The 17,613-nt window shown below is 37.2% G+C and overlaps 2 protein-coding genes across 5 annotated transcripts; one reads left to right on the forward strand and one right to left on the reverse strand.

The window, feature by feature from the left end:
* Positions 1-266: 266 nt before the first annotated feature.
* Positions 267-3,166, reverse strand: LOC139138310 (deoxyhypusine hydroxylase-like). The gene is given in 5 exon segments (XM_070706635.1): positions 267-837; positions 1,292-1,538; positions 2,436-2,512; positions 2,894-3,058; positions 3,061-3,166. Coding segments are annotated over 5 exon segments (915 nt in total). The 3' UTR covers positions 267-517.
* A 141-nt stretch (positions 3,167-3,307) lies between these two features.
* On the forward strand, positions 3,308-16,344 carry LOC139138309 (guanine nucleotide exchange factor C9orf72-like). Of its 4 annotated transcripts, none has more exons than XM_070706632.1 (9): positions 3,308-5,237; positions 5,701-5,802; positions 6,165-6,226; positions 7,247-7,319; positions 7,613-7,723; positions 8,474-8,691; positions 9,579-9,636; positions 14,205-14,305; positions 14,897-16,344. In XM_070706632.1, exons 1-9 carry the CDS (start codon positions 4,806-4,808, stop codon positions 15,084-15,086), a joined length of 1,347 nt encoding a protein of 448 aa, XP_070562733.1. In that variant the 5' UTR covers positions 3,308-4,805; the 3' UTR covers positions 15,087-16,344. The 4 variants fall into 4 exon arrangements, with proteins under 4 accessions (XP_070562733.1, XP_070562731.1, XP_070562734.1 ...); XM_070706630.1 differs by having other exon boundaries at positions 3,360-5,237; positions 14,196-14,305; XM_070706633.1 differs by having other exon boundaries at positions 3,375-5,237; positions 8,477-8,691.
* The last annotated feature ends 1,269 nt before the right edge of the window (positions 16,345-17,613 follow it).

The raw sequence follows: 17,613 nt of genomic DNA on the forward strand, positions 1-17,613 counted from the left end.
ACGTTGCTCACAAGCTTGGCCAGCCAGTGACTGCTAAGAAGCCAAGCAACTGGTAAGTCTATCACCAGAGGGCACGCCTCACTGCAAAGTGACAGACCCTGTACCTGTGAGAAAGGATGCAAGGAGTTCCCTCAAGTAACAGATCTTCCAGTTCTGGGATGCAATGAACTTGGGTTAATATCTTGGGAACAGGAAAATATTTTCTAAGACGACTGATTTTGATTACCAAGGGGAATCTGCAGACAAGACTGACCAATATAGCCTGATGATATTTCTTACAGTGTTTATTGCTTACAGTGTTACAGCTGGGTAGTGTTGAGTATTTTCTCACACAAACTTGGTAAGAATTTTGTGTTATCCTTATTCAACTACCCTTCCAATTGCAATATATAAATTGTAGATATTGCCACTCGAGAGCATTGTTATGTTTCACTGTGGAAAGCCAGGCTAGACACTGATAATAGTTACATATACATATGGTACCATGTTTTTATCAAGATACGGAAGAGAACTAATATCAAGAATCTGACTGCGTAACTTTGACAAGTCCATCTGCGTACTGAAACTGATCACTCTTTTCATAATTGTACATATCAATGGCAACAACACAACTTTCTTTGACAACTCTCTCGGTGTCCTTGGCATACTCTTCTAATATCTTCATGCACTCGTCCTTGGCTATGGATCCCAATGCCTCTGCACATTCATGTCTGACCATAGGATTCTCCCCTGTCTTCTGTAATGACTTCTTCAGCTGTGCGATGCCACCCTCATGCTGCATCTGTCCAAGGACGTAAGCTATTTCATGTCGGAATAGTGCACTACCACACTCCAAGCCTGCATAGGTAACAAAATATAAGTGCCATTATGCATGATCTGGTTGATGTAAAATCATGTGATCAAAGAGAAAAAGTTCATAGAGAGATCTGAATTCTCCAGCAGAAATTGTCAGTAACTTTCACAAGAATTAAGACAATTGTCAATACCATCTATATTAATATTTTATCTTCCACACAAAATTGGTCATCACCTGCTTGTTTTACAAGCCTAATGTAATATTTAGAAACATACCCTTTATGGTAACACTGAATTGCAATACAGCTCGGTGTGGTACCAGTGTTTTACAGTCATGCCATGCAATGATTTGCAGTCAGATAAATCTAACTAAACCGAATACTTTGGGTCATCTTATTATCAGCTCACAGAAAAGCTGACATGAATTATTGTGACACTGTCTATGCAATGAAATCACTGCACAATGTCAACTCTGAGAATTTCTACACATTCTCACCTTGTGAAAGAGCAGCGACTGACTCCTCACTTCCGATATTCCTCAATGAAAACATGGCACGATACCTATCAAACAATGGTAACTTTTCATCTAGCAGAATCTTGGCCAAAGTGTCTACATCGTTTTCTTGAGCTGGTGGTGCCGGATCAACAGATTTGTATGGATTTTCACTCAGATTTTCTTTGTCTTCCTTTCTACTGTGTAACCATTTTATCCTTTGAACAGCCAGCTGGCATGTTTCTGCCACCTAAAGAGAAAGAGTGAAGACGTATTTAAATTGAAAGACGAGTACACATCAAAAGAAATTAACTCAGTAGGGAGTAATTGTGGGATTGTCGACTACATTAAATGCCAGCTGAAGAAAAAATGTTTTGCTCACTTTTTATGTAGTTCAAAATGCGTCACATGCTTCTGTAGCCATTTTATGTATGGCTTTGTTACAAAGAATAGAAAGGTAGACCAAGTTTACATGTAACTAACTGAATTTGAACTTCATCACCTATGTTCACAGACAAGGTGGCATCACACAGACGCAGAAAGTGTAGCTCTACGGTGAGGCGGTCGGTGAGTTTTGGTTTTTGCGACCTCGCTCACCAGTAGAGCTACAATGCCGAAGGCCCTGTAGCATACAAAATAAGCGCGCTACACATGGCACGGCATTTTGATGTAAAATCCCATATATTTACTGCATTTGGTCATACTGATTTATCACTACTGAAGATTAAACACTGTACTACACTAACCTTGTCGTGTATGGGGTTTGCTATTTGTTCAAATACGTCGATCGCGTTCCAAAAACATTTCTTGGAGCCGCCATTACCAACTTCCGGTAATGGCGGCTCCCAGAAACACGCTCAATGTTTATGGAACGCGATCGACGTGTCTGTGCTAATACCAAACCCCATAAACGACAAGGTTAGTGTAGTATAGTGTTTAGTCTTCAGTAGTGATAAATCGGTACGACCAAATGCAGTAAATATGTGGGATTTTACATCAAAATGCCGCGCCATGTGTGGCGCACTTATTTTGAGGGCCTTCGGCATTGTAACTCTACTGGTGAGCGAGGTCGCAAAAAGCAAAACTCACCGACCGCCTCACAATTTTGCAGCTAGCATCACACAAACGCAGGAAGTTTTGCTTTCACCTCTATGACTGGATCTTGTGAATACTGTTGCAACACTTCCAACACCGATTCTGATCCAATAGCTCCCAAAGCTTCACCTGATGAAAAGAGTACAGAAAAAGATGTCTCAGCAATCATCAATGACTATACACAACTTCTGCAGCCATGTTCAACACTCCTTCCATTGCATTTTATCTTTCATTGACCGAGATTTCTAGCTAAACATCTCAAAAATAATTTTTTAGCAATATACATTGTCATGTCATTCATGAGCTTTTCAAGAAGAAATAAGTTTCACAAGAAATCGTACACAATTTATGTACTCTGACTTGCTACTGTTTATCAATGTTAAGGACTCTCTAATAAAGTTAATGGATTTTTTTTGTTCAGAATGTTTACTTTTAATTTTTCCTGAGATAAAAGTTCTATCACTGAGAAATGTATTAAGTAGTATTGCAATGACGTTATATTGAACCTACCTGCTTCATGTCTAACCATTGGTTCTTGATCGGTGTCTTTTAAAACTTCCAGAAGATGTGGTATTGCATAATCGTCTCCCATTTGACCGAGACAATACGCAAGTTCATGTTTTAACAAGGCTGAGGGGTCACTGAAGCACGTCGCAATGTAATCGACCGCTGCTGGCCACCCAGGCTGCGAAGTGTAAATAGTGCCCGGAAACGCTCTGTCAGCGACTTGTCCTGGTCACACAGTATTTGACCAATTTTCTGCACACTGTCACTGTCCACCATGATTGATCACTGCGGTTCAAGATGTGTCCTTCTTACATGTAAACCTGATTGTAAGTTATAACGAGGACACTCTCACCAATTTCCAGAAAGGTTACCCTGTATACTGATGCACAAAAAGACGTGCTCACCCTCGTGCGTATTGCCTGCTGCTCTATGAGTTACAACATCACTGCGCAATCGCAAAAGAGCTCACGACTTTATCACTTCCGGGTCAATTAAACTTCCGGAAGACGGAAGGAAGAACAGATGCAGATCTGTGAAAAATACAGAAAAGCAGTACACCAAGCCGTACAGCAATAATATTTTACCTCGTTCAACAAAAGAATTCGAAAAGTTTCAGGCACCTGCAAGAATTGCATCTCAGAAAAGTTGCTCCATTGGAGGTATTTTTTTGTAATTTTTGTTGTGCACAGCGATCAACGCGTAGGACGTTGGGGAATATGCATGCGCACAGTTGAGGAACGCCTTTTTACCTTTGTGATATCTCATCCTTACCACCGGCTTTCATTCTCAGCGGATGTGGAATGCGTGAATCCTGATGCAACGCTGTGTTATCTCAGCAGTACAACATATTTAGACCCTCTCTGGTGATAGTATTAAACTGTTGCTATGGTTAACCGGCGTCACCAGCCCGTTCTGGTTAACCTCATCAATTATTTCATGACCTGAAGATGTCTTCCATCGCTCAGTGGATGGGCACTGTAGTCGACCGTTTGATGTTAAAACATTTCTGTTTCAACTATGCGTTGTCAACGTACATGCTGACAGGACTGACTGCCTGTATCCTGTCTCTTGCGTATTACAGTTCGTCATCTCCATCACCTCGGATCCTTCTCACAGCTTTGGCGTACACCATGTCCACCTTTACAATCGCCCTGGGCATCAAAGTTGCTTATTTTGTGGCCAGCGTCTCTCGTATTCAGTTTGATGCTCAGATGAACAACCTCGCGTGGTAAATTTGGAACTGTGTGGTCATAGGTCAGTCAGATTAAAAAATAGACGCCTTAGGAAGATTTGGAAGACATTTTCTCTGCATCTTCTGTTATCTGCTCTTTGAATATCAAACTTCATCACAGCTCTCTTTTCAAACAATGCTCCCAGCTTATCTGAAACTTACAGAAACAATTGTCGACCGCATTGGACTTAAGCATATTTTTTTCAACTATATGTTCGCATCGTGTATAGTTTCCGGACTGGTGTTATTTTTGATGTCATTTGTGAACACAGCTTCCCCAAGACTGACCATTGGTGGCATTCTTTCCCTGATGACCATGCTGATACTGTCCCTGTCCATTGAGTGTGCTCATCAAATCTTGTTTTGGATGTACGTCAACAAAGAACCAGTCAACTACCTCTTTGGTGACCAAGCTAATCAAAGCAACTGATCAGAGACATAGGGCATTGTTGCAACCAAAACAACTTTGTTTATCATCTAGCTGTTTTCAAACATTCTATGATTACTTTCTGTGTTTGACTATTGAGTGCAGTAGCTGCTTGAAAGTGAAGACTTTATGTACATAAGAAGTCAAGCTTCACTGAGACTGAATTGGGGTGAAGCATAGATTTCCTGAACTAGTATTATTGGAGTACAAAAAACGTGTTATCTTAGGAGTTCAATCACAATATATCGGATTCAACTATGGAATCACTGAGCCCCTACAAAATTGCACCGAGGAATATTACAACGGTTGCATCAGCGGAAGATGCATCATTCCATGGAATTATACTTTCAATGTGGGATAACATCCTGGGACCACAGATACAACATGCCTGGTTGGTGGAACACAAGGAAGCAGTCAGCCATGATGTATTGAACTATGCTTCAGGGCGCATGTTGAACTCCAGCGACGAACCAAGCAACAAAACTCACAATAAGTTTTTTGTGTTGGCAGAGAAAGGCATAATTGTCAATGCTGTAATATTCAGTGGCAATAATGGACATGAAATTAATGTTTATGCACTGTCTTTGGTTCTGCCTTACAAAGAACTCAAATGGTACATGCCAATCCAAGAGCTATGTACAAACAGACTTCTGACCATGGTCTACAAGTTGCGGGTTTTATTTGACAAAGTAGGTCACTTCAAGTATAATAATTCAAATTCACCTATTTAAATTCATACTTTTAGCAGTCTAGTAGAAATAATTATACAAAAATTTTCAAAGCTGATCATTTCCAACTTGTATGGCTGGGGAAAAAAATTTCAATTCTATTCTTGCAATATGTTCATGAAGTTTTATTGTGCCATTGGTGCTAGGAACTTGCCAGTTTTTCCTTGTATTTGTGCTATAAATAAGTGCAAACAGCTTGTTTCTATACATAACACTTGAGAAATGAGTTTAGATGAAGGTTGTTTTCAACAGATTGTGTCAATAGTTGCCAACGCTGCTTTCATTATAAAACAGTGGATATAAATGACCTTTACAAAAAACAGGACAAATAAGAACAACCAAAACCAGAAATAGCTCAATGATATATTGAATAAATCACTTTATATCACTAGGAAGTGTGAACATTTTTGTTTATTCTTTGCAGGATTATTCAACAGCTCTTACAGAATTCAAATCAATGTGTATAAACGGATTTGTGCAATTGTTGATCAACATGGGGGAGTACAGACTTCCTCCCACCATAGATGTAAGTTTACAATACCGGTATGCCCATAATAACAGTTCATATTCTCTCATGTTGAAAATGTCTTGTAAAGAATATTTTTATTTGACTATCTATCCATTGTGTAATAAAATCAAATTGTTGCATATGAACTCCGCATGAAATTCACAGAATCACATATTATTTACATCTGAACATTAGTCTTACTCAAGAAGACCACTTTTTACACAAAATGGCCAGTTTTGGTCAATTTTGGAAAGGCAATATGTGAAGGATGGCCTCATATCTTTCTGTCAGATCTCACTGTTCTTAACATGTACAGTCGACCAGTGTACCAAAGAATTAATATTCAAAATTCACAAAAAAATGTAATTTTATATTTTCAGATCAACCACACTGTGTTTGCTGCAGGCCAAGAGAATCAATTAGATATTGCCTTTGTAAGACGGTGAGTATTCATTATGAGATTGTCACATCAGCACACTGGTCATTACCAGTCATCCATCAAAGAGATGAATTAACCCTTGACGCGATGAATTGAATTGTTGTAACATACCTCATCTAAAATCTCTCTGTCATGTGTCATCAATTTAAGCATAGACTGTACAAGACTCTCTTGTACTGCCTATGATATAAAGTCATGTGGTACATGTATATGTCTTTTTGGCACAGACACATATCCAAACAGCCAGTTACTGGTTAATAGTTTCGGAAACTTAACCAACCAGCTTGCAGTTAAGACAACTGTTACCTGGGTAAGTTTGAAAGTGCCCTCTACATATTCCCACTTTCTAGAAAAACATAAAAGAAGATGACAGTGTTGTCTGCAACCAAGACGAGTGATGGCAGGGGAAATTTTGGAATTTTCAGTGAGAAAATTGGATGTTGTGTGTTGCAAAACACATATTGCCTGGCTATATTTGGGTAACAGCATTCGTTTCTTTCCCCCAGGCTTGAGAATTGCCAAAAAAGTCTGTTTCACAAAGCAAAGCAGACTGTTTTGGGATGATTCTCAGGTCCTTGAGGAAACAAATGCATAATGCTACCCAAATATGGTCAGTGGAATTGTGTATAATACTGATATTGTTTAACAATATATCTGCAATGCTTGTTTTTCCCTTTTTTTGTTGTACATAGCCCAGACTTTATTTTAGAAACTTGGCATGTAATATGGTGAAATAAAGATGGCAACAGGGATTACAAAATATCTTTGAAAGGACAAAATACTGAAACCTTTTAATTTAATCATATGTTATGCAATGCAGATTAATGTGGTTGATTTGTGTGTGGAAAGAGAATGTAGCATCTTGTACGCCAAAAAAGTCTTTGTTATTTTCGTAACGACAGCAGTCATCACCGGTGTGTTAGCATGAAAGAAAATCTCATTTTATTCTGTGACATTTGAAGGGAAGATTCTTCTTCAATTTTGTGTTGTTTATTGAGCTTTCCTTGTTTTGTTCTTCTTCAGGGCCATAGCATCTCATTTACAGACATGTGGTTGTTCTATAGTGATTGGAAAAAATATCAAAGAAGTCAATATGGTAAGGATGGTTACAGTACAAGCTGGCCTGTAGTATGTTAATATTTCAATAAACCATCTGCCAATCTCTCTCTTGTCCTTCACTCCCCACTCTCTCATGCATTTTGTACACAATAACATTATAAGAATGTTATGTTATCATGCTTTGACAAATAAATCTTTGACCTAAAAACTCTTACACTGACAACAAGCTGTATGTCAATCCTCACACATCCTTAAAACAAAACAGATAATGATACATTGAAGTATACATTATATGCTGTTAAATCTATGGTATCCTTTCTTTCTTTCTAGGTAATCAACACATTAGCTCTGTTTCTGACGCCTTCAGAAAGACAGTGTTCGTGTTTTGTCTTGAGTGATTGTGATTATCAACAAGGACTTTATCTCCAAGGTCTTGTCAAGGTAATTATGATACAATATGATATGATAAGATATAATGTGATAAGATATGATATGGTATGGTATGGTATGGTATGGTGTATGGTATGGCATGGTATGGTACATGTATGTCTGTCTGGTCTGATCTGGTCTGGTCTGGTCTGATCTTAGTAGATCTAATACGATATAATATTATAATATAATATAATATAATATAATATAATATAATATAATATAATATAATTTATACAATATAATTCAATATGATGACACAAAAAGCAGCAGCATCTCACCAATATTGATGAATCAAGTTTTTACATGAAAGGTCCAGAATTTACATGCCATTGTGGAAGTCATGTATTTTGGAAATATGCATTTCCAGTTCATGTCAAATTTTGCAAAGTTATCACTGTGCCTTTACTGAAGGTTTGCTTGACAAATGTTTAAAAGTGTTAGACTATTTCTGCCCTGAAATTACATCAACAAAAGCATATAGCCTCAGTGTGGCCTGCCTTCTTGAAGTGGTATGTGAGCAGTGAGCTTCAGATTAATGACATTGATACTTTGATGCATACGTCTTCCAAAGGTAAAACAAATTTGATAGGACTGATGCAACGAGAAGTGCCAAAAGAATGTTAAATTGACCCAGAAACTCAGAATTCATACATTTTTAGGTAATACTATGGTATGTCTGAAGAGTAATTATCAATGTTGTCTGTGATTGCAAGAATGTCACAGTTAATATAAATGTCATTACACAATGTTTCATTGCAGCAGTCACCCGAAGGCTTTGACACCTATGCAACTCTCAGTAACAACATGCGATCCATACTGACCAGCGAGTATCCTACCAGCCTGATTGACATCACAACTCTAGAAGTGAAACAGACACCTCTGTGCAATGAACACTACGCCAGGAAACATCTGGTGATGACACAAGAACTGCAATGTCTGTGGGTGGACAGTCAAGAAGAGTTACTACTCGTACCATTGTAAGCATTTTATCATTTTGCTCACCAAAATACAGATAACAAATTTCAAGTATGAAAGTGTTTAAGATCTCTCCAGTTGATATGAATATCTCTGCATGTGAAACCATATACTTCAGTTCAGTGACATATTTGTCCCTGATCATAATCCATTTGAGTCTTTGTAATTCTATTTGCAACAAACTGATTATTTCTTAGGTATAGTTTGATCTGGCAATAAGAAGGTTGCAGATGGGGAAAACATATATATTTTTGTGTAACATTAAACAGGTTATTTTTCTCTGATGTAAAGAACGATATTTGTATTTTTCTGTTGGATGAAGAGATTCTGTATTGTTGGTCTTGCAAACCCTGCTCCATTGTAAAAATATCCTTTGCAAATTTACTGTAAGCACATGAATTTAAAACCAGATTTTCCATTAAATGGGGCAGTGCCATAATCTGAAATCATTAAGATTATTTTAGTTTCGCTTGAAATGTTATCGCCCAGCTGACTAACTCCAAACTGAGACAAAGGTCACGTTTTCCCATCCTGCCCGTATAAATACATCTGTCAGGTAAATACTTCCATCGGTAATTTCAGGTACATTTGTGTTAGAAATTACATCACTGCAATTACATATCACCACTGCATAAAACAATGACTCAGTTCAAACACTAATGCCCTCTACATGTTTCAGGCAGCAAAATATAAGAAATAGCATTTCATGCAAATTTGAAAATAACTGAAATATTCTGATGCTGACGTGAGAGTGCTTCATTATACTTCAATAAAAAAGTAATATTTTTTACACTCTGTACAGCAGTGAATTATTAGATGAAACTAGCCCAAGATCACAGAATCTTTTGTCATTGTTCATTTTCTGACCTTTTTGTGTTCTCTGTAATAGCACATTCTTTCAGACAGTTGAAGACCCTGAAACGATGGTTCGAGATATTATGACAGAGGTGAGTAAAATCTCTCATTCACAAATGTAACACCAAAGGTGAGTGGTTTCTATGGTAAAATCATTGCTTGAGATTGGTTTGCTTTACTAACAGTTTGCGCAGTGCTCCCATGCTGGCAGTAACAGAGCTGTACTTGCTGTGTCTGTATGCAAGCTTGCTTGTGAATGGCTACGGAATCTAATGTTGATATGGAGTAAGGAATTGAATTTTGGAATGCTCACGCTTTTTGCAAAGATTTTGTGTACTCCTTACACACTTCTCCTTAGAGAATTCACAATACGGATAATTAGCATATCCAATGTGATATATGCCATAACAAGGAGGGGGGTGTCCTAGGGATGGAGAAGGGATTATGAGGCCTCCACTTCTTTGACGATACTGGCTTCTAGAGATTCACTGTAGCTTTGTCACATCTTTCTCTCTGTCACATACAATTTTGTATGACAAAAGGCAAATGGGATTGAAGTAAACCCATCTGTACTTTCAATCCCTAAATAATTACTTGCTTTGAATTGATATGGTGTAGAAAAGGATACCAGTCAGGTATTACATATCACCATTGTTGATCTGTTCAAGGAACCATCTGTCTCCCCATACCCTCCCCCCAAGTACAATGAAGTGTTGACTTGAAAGGATGGAAAACAAAATTTCCATTTGTATCTGTTGTTCAAAGAAATCAATGATTACAGCCAAATAGTCTGAAAGCGCTCATCAAAACAGTAATGGAATCTATGTTGTTCAATGTTCTTTTTGATAACACTCTGTCACAAATGCGTATGGTTAGACAGAGAAATCCCTAATGCTCATGTTAGATTGCACAAGAAAACATCAATTTCATTGTATTCTCATCAGTGCATTGATGCTACTCGGATGAAAAGGGTCATGTTATGGCTATCAGAGTATCTCCACAATATGCAAACTAATAAAAAATCCATGCTACCGTACAACATAGTGTGACAAACCAATAATCTGCTGCCATAACATCCCAATGTTGTGAACTTGAACTTGCCCAACTTGGACGACGCAAAGTTTTTTTTAGTGAAGTCTACACATTTTACTATATTATACGCTTAGCCCATTCAGTTTTAGTTTTTCATCTCCAGCAAATGGATGTTATTGCCCACACAACATTAATGTAGGCGATGACTTTCTTTTTGGAAGAATATATGCTAAACTCAAAAATTGAATGGTAAATGAAAGCTACACCAACATGGCTTACTGTAGCCTATTGATAATTCTAATAAGATATTGCTTCAGTCTGAAGAGCATATCTGTTTGTCACTGTGTGCCTGTTATCCATGGTTGGTTGTCATAACAACACTGACGAGTCTTTTCATTCTTCTACTGAAATATTCAAGCAAGCACAGACAAAAGTTTTCTAAAGGCATCATTTTCCGATGTCATAATGCCAGCAATGGTGCTGATGCTGACCTCCCTACTTTATTGAAAATAACCCTCTCTGCTATTTGGCAGTGAAAGTAGTAAAATATATGAAATGTAGTATCAGTAAGGGTTTGTGCTTCTGTTTTTCAAACAAAGAAATTTTAAAAGGGCCCATGAAATGGTTTATACATAAATGTTGAGATCACTCCTAAGTGGCCCCTGGCTTGATATGTTCATTTTCACTCTCATTTACCGTTTGTGCACCTTTGCTGGATAGTAAATTGATGAAAGTTTGACCAGTTGACGTTCATCTCTATGAAGCTTGCCAATCCCCAAGTACCATATTAAATAAATAGTTCCCTCAGAATCACCTGATAGTGACCATAAGACAAGCATTCTGTTTGTATAATATTATTAGCCTGTTTTAAGAGTCATTTCAGCTTTGTTTATGTTCCTCTATCCTTACTTTGAACATGACTAGAGACCACAACATCCTGATGCCCAGTTCACTTCTACCAGCTGTGTCTTATGTGGTGTTGGGCCTGGCGGCAAAAATGTTTGATTTGAAGTGTCATCTATAAATCTCAGATTTTTCTGGTCACATCAACTTCTTGGTCTAAATACCATAGTGAATACCTCTTATTCCAACACATATACAAAAGGGAAAGGGGAGACCATTGCATCGGCCCTTTAAAATTGTGATATGTACTACAATTAATCAACACATCAAATTGTATTGATTAATGAAAAAAGCTTTGCAGATAAAATTAATGAAGTAGGTTACATTTAGGTTACAAATTTGAAGCTACTTAGCAATCAAGCTGTAACCAAGCTGTAAACACTGAATGTTGTGAGTCTTTCTATCCCAGGGTTTTCTGCAATCAGTTGAATTGTTAATTACTTTTCATGGTTTGGGAATTGCCAAAGTTGTCAAATATCCTAGTATTGTACTCAATGGAGAATTTTGAGTTTCTGAACATGGCATTTCTCAGTGATTTTTTTGTGCCCATTGTTGATTAGCTTTAATTTTAGATTGCAATAGTAATGCAACATAATGGTAAAATATCACTTACAGTGTAGTCAACCCTCACACATGATAATCAGTAATACCTTCCTTAATTGCATGTGTTAATTAAATCACCCTTCATAAATTATGCGACAAAAAAGTCATCAACATCATCAATGAAACTTCACCAATGAGACTGCTCTGTAAATGTATATAATGTGGTAAAGATAAACGTTTGATAATTGTTGTTGTTTTTTATTCCTCATACTGTCAACCCTGCTGAACCATGCCTGTGAAAAAATACTGTGATACTTTGTTATACATTGTAAGTACTGTTTACAAACACCTAGATCTTCAAATCAGTGCCCATAGCTTTCACAAATTCCAATCAGTCACCGTAGCTAATTAATGTGTCCTTCAATCAAACACCCTAGTTTTGTGTTTCTTTCACCCATCAGTCACTGTAGTTATGTGTGTCTTCAAATCAGTCACCCAAGCTACATGTCTTCCGTTTAGTCACCCTAGCAAAGTGTGTCCTGCAATCTGCCACCCTAGCTTTGTGAGAATTTTAAATCAGTTTCTTTTCAAACGTGCAGTTGCCGATCATTGTAGGCAGGTGTCTTCCGCATAGTCACCTTAGCTCAATTTATTTTGAAAACAGTCCACATAGCTCTGTTATCAATCATTCCTTTGGATGTAGTGACTGCCAATGACATCTGTAAAGATTCCAGTACCCTGCAGTGCATGCAAGTCACCGTAGCTTAGCTGAGCTCTGAATAATTGCTGCTTCTTATCTCAGTCCCTCAACAAAAGACCGTGTTCTTATCAATTCACTGTCTCCTGGGAAGGTACACAATTACAAGATTGAATCCAGTTGAAGGTCAACTAGTCAATTTTTCAGGAATTTGTTAATCAAATTATCTTCAACAAGTTCTTTTTGAATTGATAATTCTTTTTCAGTGCCCATCCACAGTCTGAACATTGATGTATATTTCTGAAACATTACAATAACATTTTCCATTGGTAGTTGGTTTGGAATTGACTTTCCTATCATATTTACAGAGAAGTCATGAACATGTCAGGTTCAACAGAATTCAACCAGCAACAGAAAGGACTTATTATTTAGTTAAAAGTCCTTAGAATTATTGCCATACAATCAGAATTTGTGACGCTGCCAAATTGTGAAATGCATATCTGAAAGTCAGTCATCCTAATGGACGTGATATCTATATACCAAGTATTTGACAGCTAAAAAACTTACTTCTAATGGTGCAACAATTAAGTTTAGCATGCTAAATTAAAGGACTTTATCATAATATTGCCCAACATTTGGATTTTGCTTCATATAGACTACGGTCTCTCATCACAAACTGTGTGTAGATCAAAATCTTTGACAGTTTATCGTCAGCCATATTAATATTTATTATTCGTGGTGTATGTTTACTATGTTGCTTACAAAAGCCAATGTAAAAAAAACATCAAAATCAGTTGGCTCCTACAAAAATCAGATTTCATGTTGTGGAAAATTTTGACATCAGAAAATGTGTGTTTTGCTAATGAAAATAGAATTATTTAAGTACAAAGAGATGGAGATGGATTATTAAAGGACAAAGAGATGCAGTGGAGACAAAGAAGCATCAGTCACATGCACGTAAAGTTTAATTACTGATTGAGAAGTGATTTTTTTTATCACCATAGTGCCAAGCAAACATTTGAACATTTAAAACTACAGTAGATGTATCTTTTGACTACTTTTCAGTATTTCTGTTTATTGTATCAAGTAAACTTTCTTGGTCTACTTCCTACATGTAAATATAACATTTTCAAATACCCAGCATGATTTGGTTTGTCCTTTTGGTGTGTCTTATCGTTGATAACTGAAATTAAGTCCAAACCCGAAATTTAATTATCAACACTAACAATATTGAACACACATATTAAATGGCCATGTCAGCTGTTGGAAGTAATCCCAGAAACTGTTCTTGACACAAAGCATTCAAAATTTACATTTACTAGGCCTTTAAAGCTTTAGGTTGTTGATTCACTTTGCTTAAGTTAGCATGATTTGCTTGACAGATGACTTGCACTGATGTTTCTAAACTCTTTTTTGGATTACATGTAGTACGTATGCGTGTAAAGATACTGAATTACAATTTCCTTATGGTTGCAGATACATCAGTTACATCCTGGATCAGGTGTCAGAGAAGCTCACATTGAGCAGTTCCAGAGGATTTTAGAGAGAAAGGCATTGGCAATGATCAAATACGTTGAAGAAGAGACGTAAGTTTTCCCATCAAATTTTGAACAGCTGATGTCACCTGAAAATTCAAGCATTCATGTTACTTCTCTCTTTAAAATACCAGTTGGAACCAAAGGTATGACTATGTACGACAGAAAAACATACCAGAAGTGTTTGATACATGTTACACATCTGTATTCATCACAATAAAAGTGAGAAATGTTCAGAAACAAAGTTCAAATCAGCTCAAACCATTACAGTTCAATGCTCAAACTTGACTCTGACAACTTCATAACAAAAGCATGGATTGCGATTGTAGGTTTAGATAGTAGGTTTAGACAGTAGGTTTGTTTAACTGAATACAGCAATGATCGCAAAACATTTTCTGCTGCAGAGAGAAATTCTTACAAATTTTGTCTCTTTTAATATTGCAGCTTGTGCTAGTATCCTGTGGCAAACACTTTTAAGAGTTTCATTGAGAACATTGGTTGTATCAAAGTACCATTTTCACAATTCCTGGAAGAATTTCCAAAAGTCCTGTCAAAATTTCGGACAAATATTTTTGCATGCTAATAATGGAACTCTGACATTATCATGGTTAGCCAATCAGCATTATTCATTTCTTTCTACAGTAACAAAGGATCAGAGGATTTCAAGTCGTCCATGATGAAGAGGATGAGGCAGGATTTGAATTTGCTTGTAGAGGGTGACTGGAAAATCATCCTGGCAGTCGCTGAAAAGCTAAAACCCGGAATTTATTCGTTTGTTTTTGGTGACTATAGACAGAGTGATGAACAGAGAAGGGAGCCGATATCTCAGTAAATTGATTACCAACTCTGTTTTCTGCAGAAGTGACTTGTCTTATTCATGTTTGTTTTTGGAAGAAGAAAAACTACTTTCTCTTATCAAGCGATGTAAAATATTTCAGGCCATTTCTTATTCCAGTAAGTAGACCTTGTTAGAAGTGACAGGATTTCAGAAGTAAAGCCGTCATACTGTGTGCCGTTGGCCAGTAGTCCAGAATATGGCTTTGTTGATAGTCATTGGCCAGTAGTCCAGAATATGGCTTTGTTGATAGTAAGACTGAAGAAAACTTTGCCTGAACAACTTTACAAATGAACATAATCTTAGGGGGTCCAGTTGTTTCAAAAAGATACAAGATGACCTTCTCTCCCCTTTCACCCCATTTCCCTCTCTAGAGGTCCAACTTTACCATAGAAACAATGGCATTGGTTCAAACTATTATGGTGAAAGGGATAAGGGAACACCATTGTTTTTATGATGGAGACTGGGCCCTGTATTCTACAGGCATGCCGAAATACTTTGTTATCATCTTTTATCAAGCGAGATGCCGACTGTTATGTTTTGTCAAAACTGCTAAGCGCAGTGTGAAAGTTGGCCTGGGATTGTATTTTACCATGTAGCACTCACAGTGTTCACAAAGTTCTGCACAAAGCTCTGAAAAGTTCTACATCATCCAGATCAATGGCATCTTCAAAAATTGAACAGCTTTACCACACTTTCCATCAAAATTGGAACCAACAAGCGTCATTGCAAAGATCAAAAACTGTGACATAAATAGCACATTTGATTCAAATACTCTTGGGTCCAAGAGAGTTAAAAGAATGTCGCTGTGAGTGTATGGACAGTTTGATAACAGATTGGGGGAAGAAAAGGATGACAAGTAACCGGTGTAGCAGACTTCTAGCTCTGAGATTGTTATGTATTCAGGATTTCTTGAAACTTTTACCCAGTCTACACATTGCTTCTATGTTATTCTGAACTTACTTACTTTGCCTATAGCTGAGAGGAAGATTTATATGGACAGGACTAACTCATGTTTTACATGATGTATCTCTGACTGTTAATCTTTTGAAAAACTTGTAATAGTCTGCAGAACCTGAAGATTACTGCTTGAATGTTACTTTTCAGAGAGACAGACTGATTCTGAGAAAAAGATAAAACGCTTGAGCTTACCTACAATTGCCAAGGCAACAAATATAGCAATGCTTCTACAGCGATCCTTCTGAAATTGGAATTACTGAAATAATGGAATAAAAGTATGATGTGCAAACATAAATTTCAGTCATTGTTTTTACTGTGCATGTGAATCAGACCTTGTCTGTTCTCGTACATAGACATAGGTATAGATAGTTATTTTGATTTGTGCCAAAGGCCTACAACTTGCCTATTGCAGTATTTTAGATGTTGAAGATGGAACTGTACATTTTAATTCCATCTTTAATCAAGATTTGCGTACGCAAATGCATGTGTACAGCAGGAGTTGAACAGAACTCTTTCTCTGAAGTAAAGTGATAAGAAAATCACATTGGAAATTTCACAGGGTTCTGTGTCGGCAGCTTGGTCTCTGTTGGTCTCTTGGTGCAGAGGTGTAATCATGTGACCAATGTCTTTCTGAATCACCTCAGCTGCTTCAAATGAATGTCATTTTGATGATGTAATTTGTGTTAAACATGTATTTATACATTTGTACATGTGAGAAAGTAGAAATTTCTGGTTTGCTTTGACTGGACAAGTAGAAGTTGAGCAGGCCTGTGCTTTGTTTGAATGGCCATCTGTAAAAGTCATTTTGAAACTCTTTCATCTTTGAGCAATTAGACTTGTTTTCGGACTCTGTTGAGTTCATAATGTTGTCATTGATTATACTACAGATGTCATTTCTCTGAAACTGTGCAAGGGGTGTGAAGCAATGAGACAGTGTCAGCAAGGCCAACCTATCTTCATTGTTCAATATAGCAATCACCCTATTAGGGACAATGTCAGTTTCAATAATCTATGAAGAACTGTGGCCTGAACTACTTGACTGACAAACGTAAAATTGTTTATTGCGGGGTCCTAACTTTATATCAATGGTGTTGGCACCTTTACCCTGGATGGAAGGTTTTAGTCTGTGCCGACTAAAATGTTGGCCACAATTTTAAATGGGGCTTTTCAACATAACATGTTTCACCAGAAATTAATTTTGAGTGGATAGATTAACTATTTGGTGTTCTTGGTCATCAAGCATGCAGCAATCTTCTGTAAACTACTGATGTTAATACATTAATTTCCTTTGCATTACCGTTAAATTTTTAGCAATCAAGAAAATCACCCATTCTTGCTCTGATGACCTAAATCTCTTCCTTAAAATTGCTATGCCAGATTCTCAGTTTGACAATTCAATTCAGCTCGGCAGACAAGATTGACTGTACAGAAAAGGTTTTATCTACTCTTGGCTGACAGTGGTTTTAAGAAGCACGTAAACTTCTAATATATGTCAGTCATCTTCAAACGCTTGATTCAAGACGGTCTATGAAACGGATCGGAATACTGAAATCAATCCAAAGGC

The sequence above is a fragment of the Ptychodera flava genome, chromosome 8 (assembly GCF_041260155.1).
Source record: "Ptychodera flava strain L36383 chromosome 8, AS_Pfla_20210202, whole genome shotgun sequence".
Lineage (NCBI taxonomy): Eukaryota > Metazoa > Hemichordata > Enteropneusta > Ptychoderidae > Ptychodera > Ptychodera flava.

Coding starts and splice junctions, on each gene's coding strand:
- LOC139138309 (XM_070706630.1), top strand. CDS start 4,806: ATGGAATCACTGAGCCCCTACAAAATTGCACCGAGGAATATTACAACG. Junction 7,320..7,612: donor ATATCAAAGAAGTCAATATG/GTAAGGATGGTT, acceptor CTTTCTTTCTAG/GTAATCAACACATTAGCTCT. Junction 7,724..8,473: donor ATCTCCAAGGTCTTGTCAAG/GTAATTATGATA, acceptor GTTTCATTGCAG/CAGTCACCCGAAGGCTTTGA.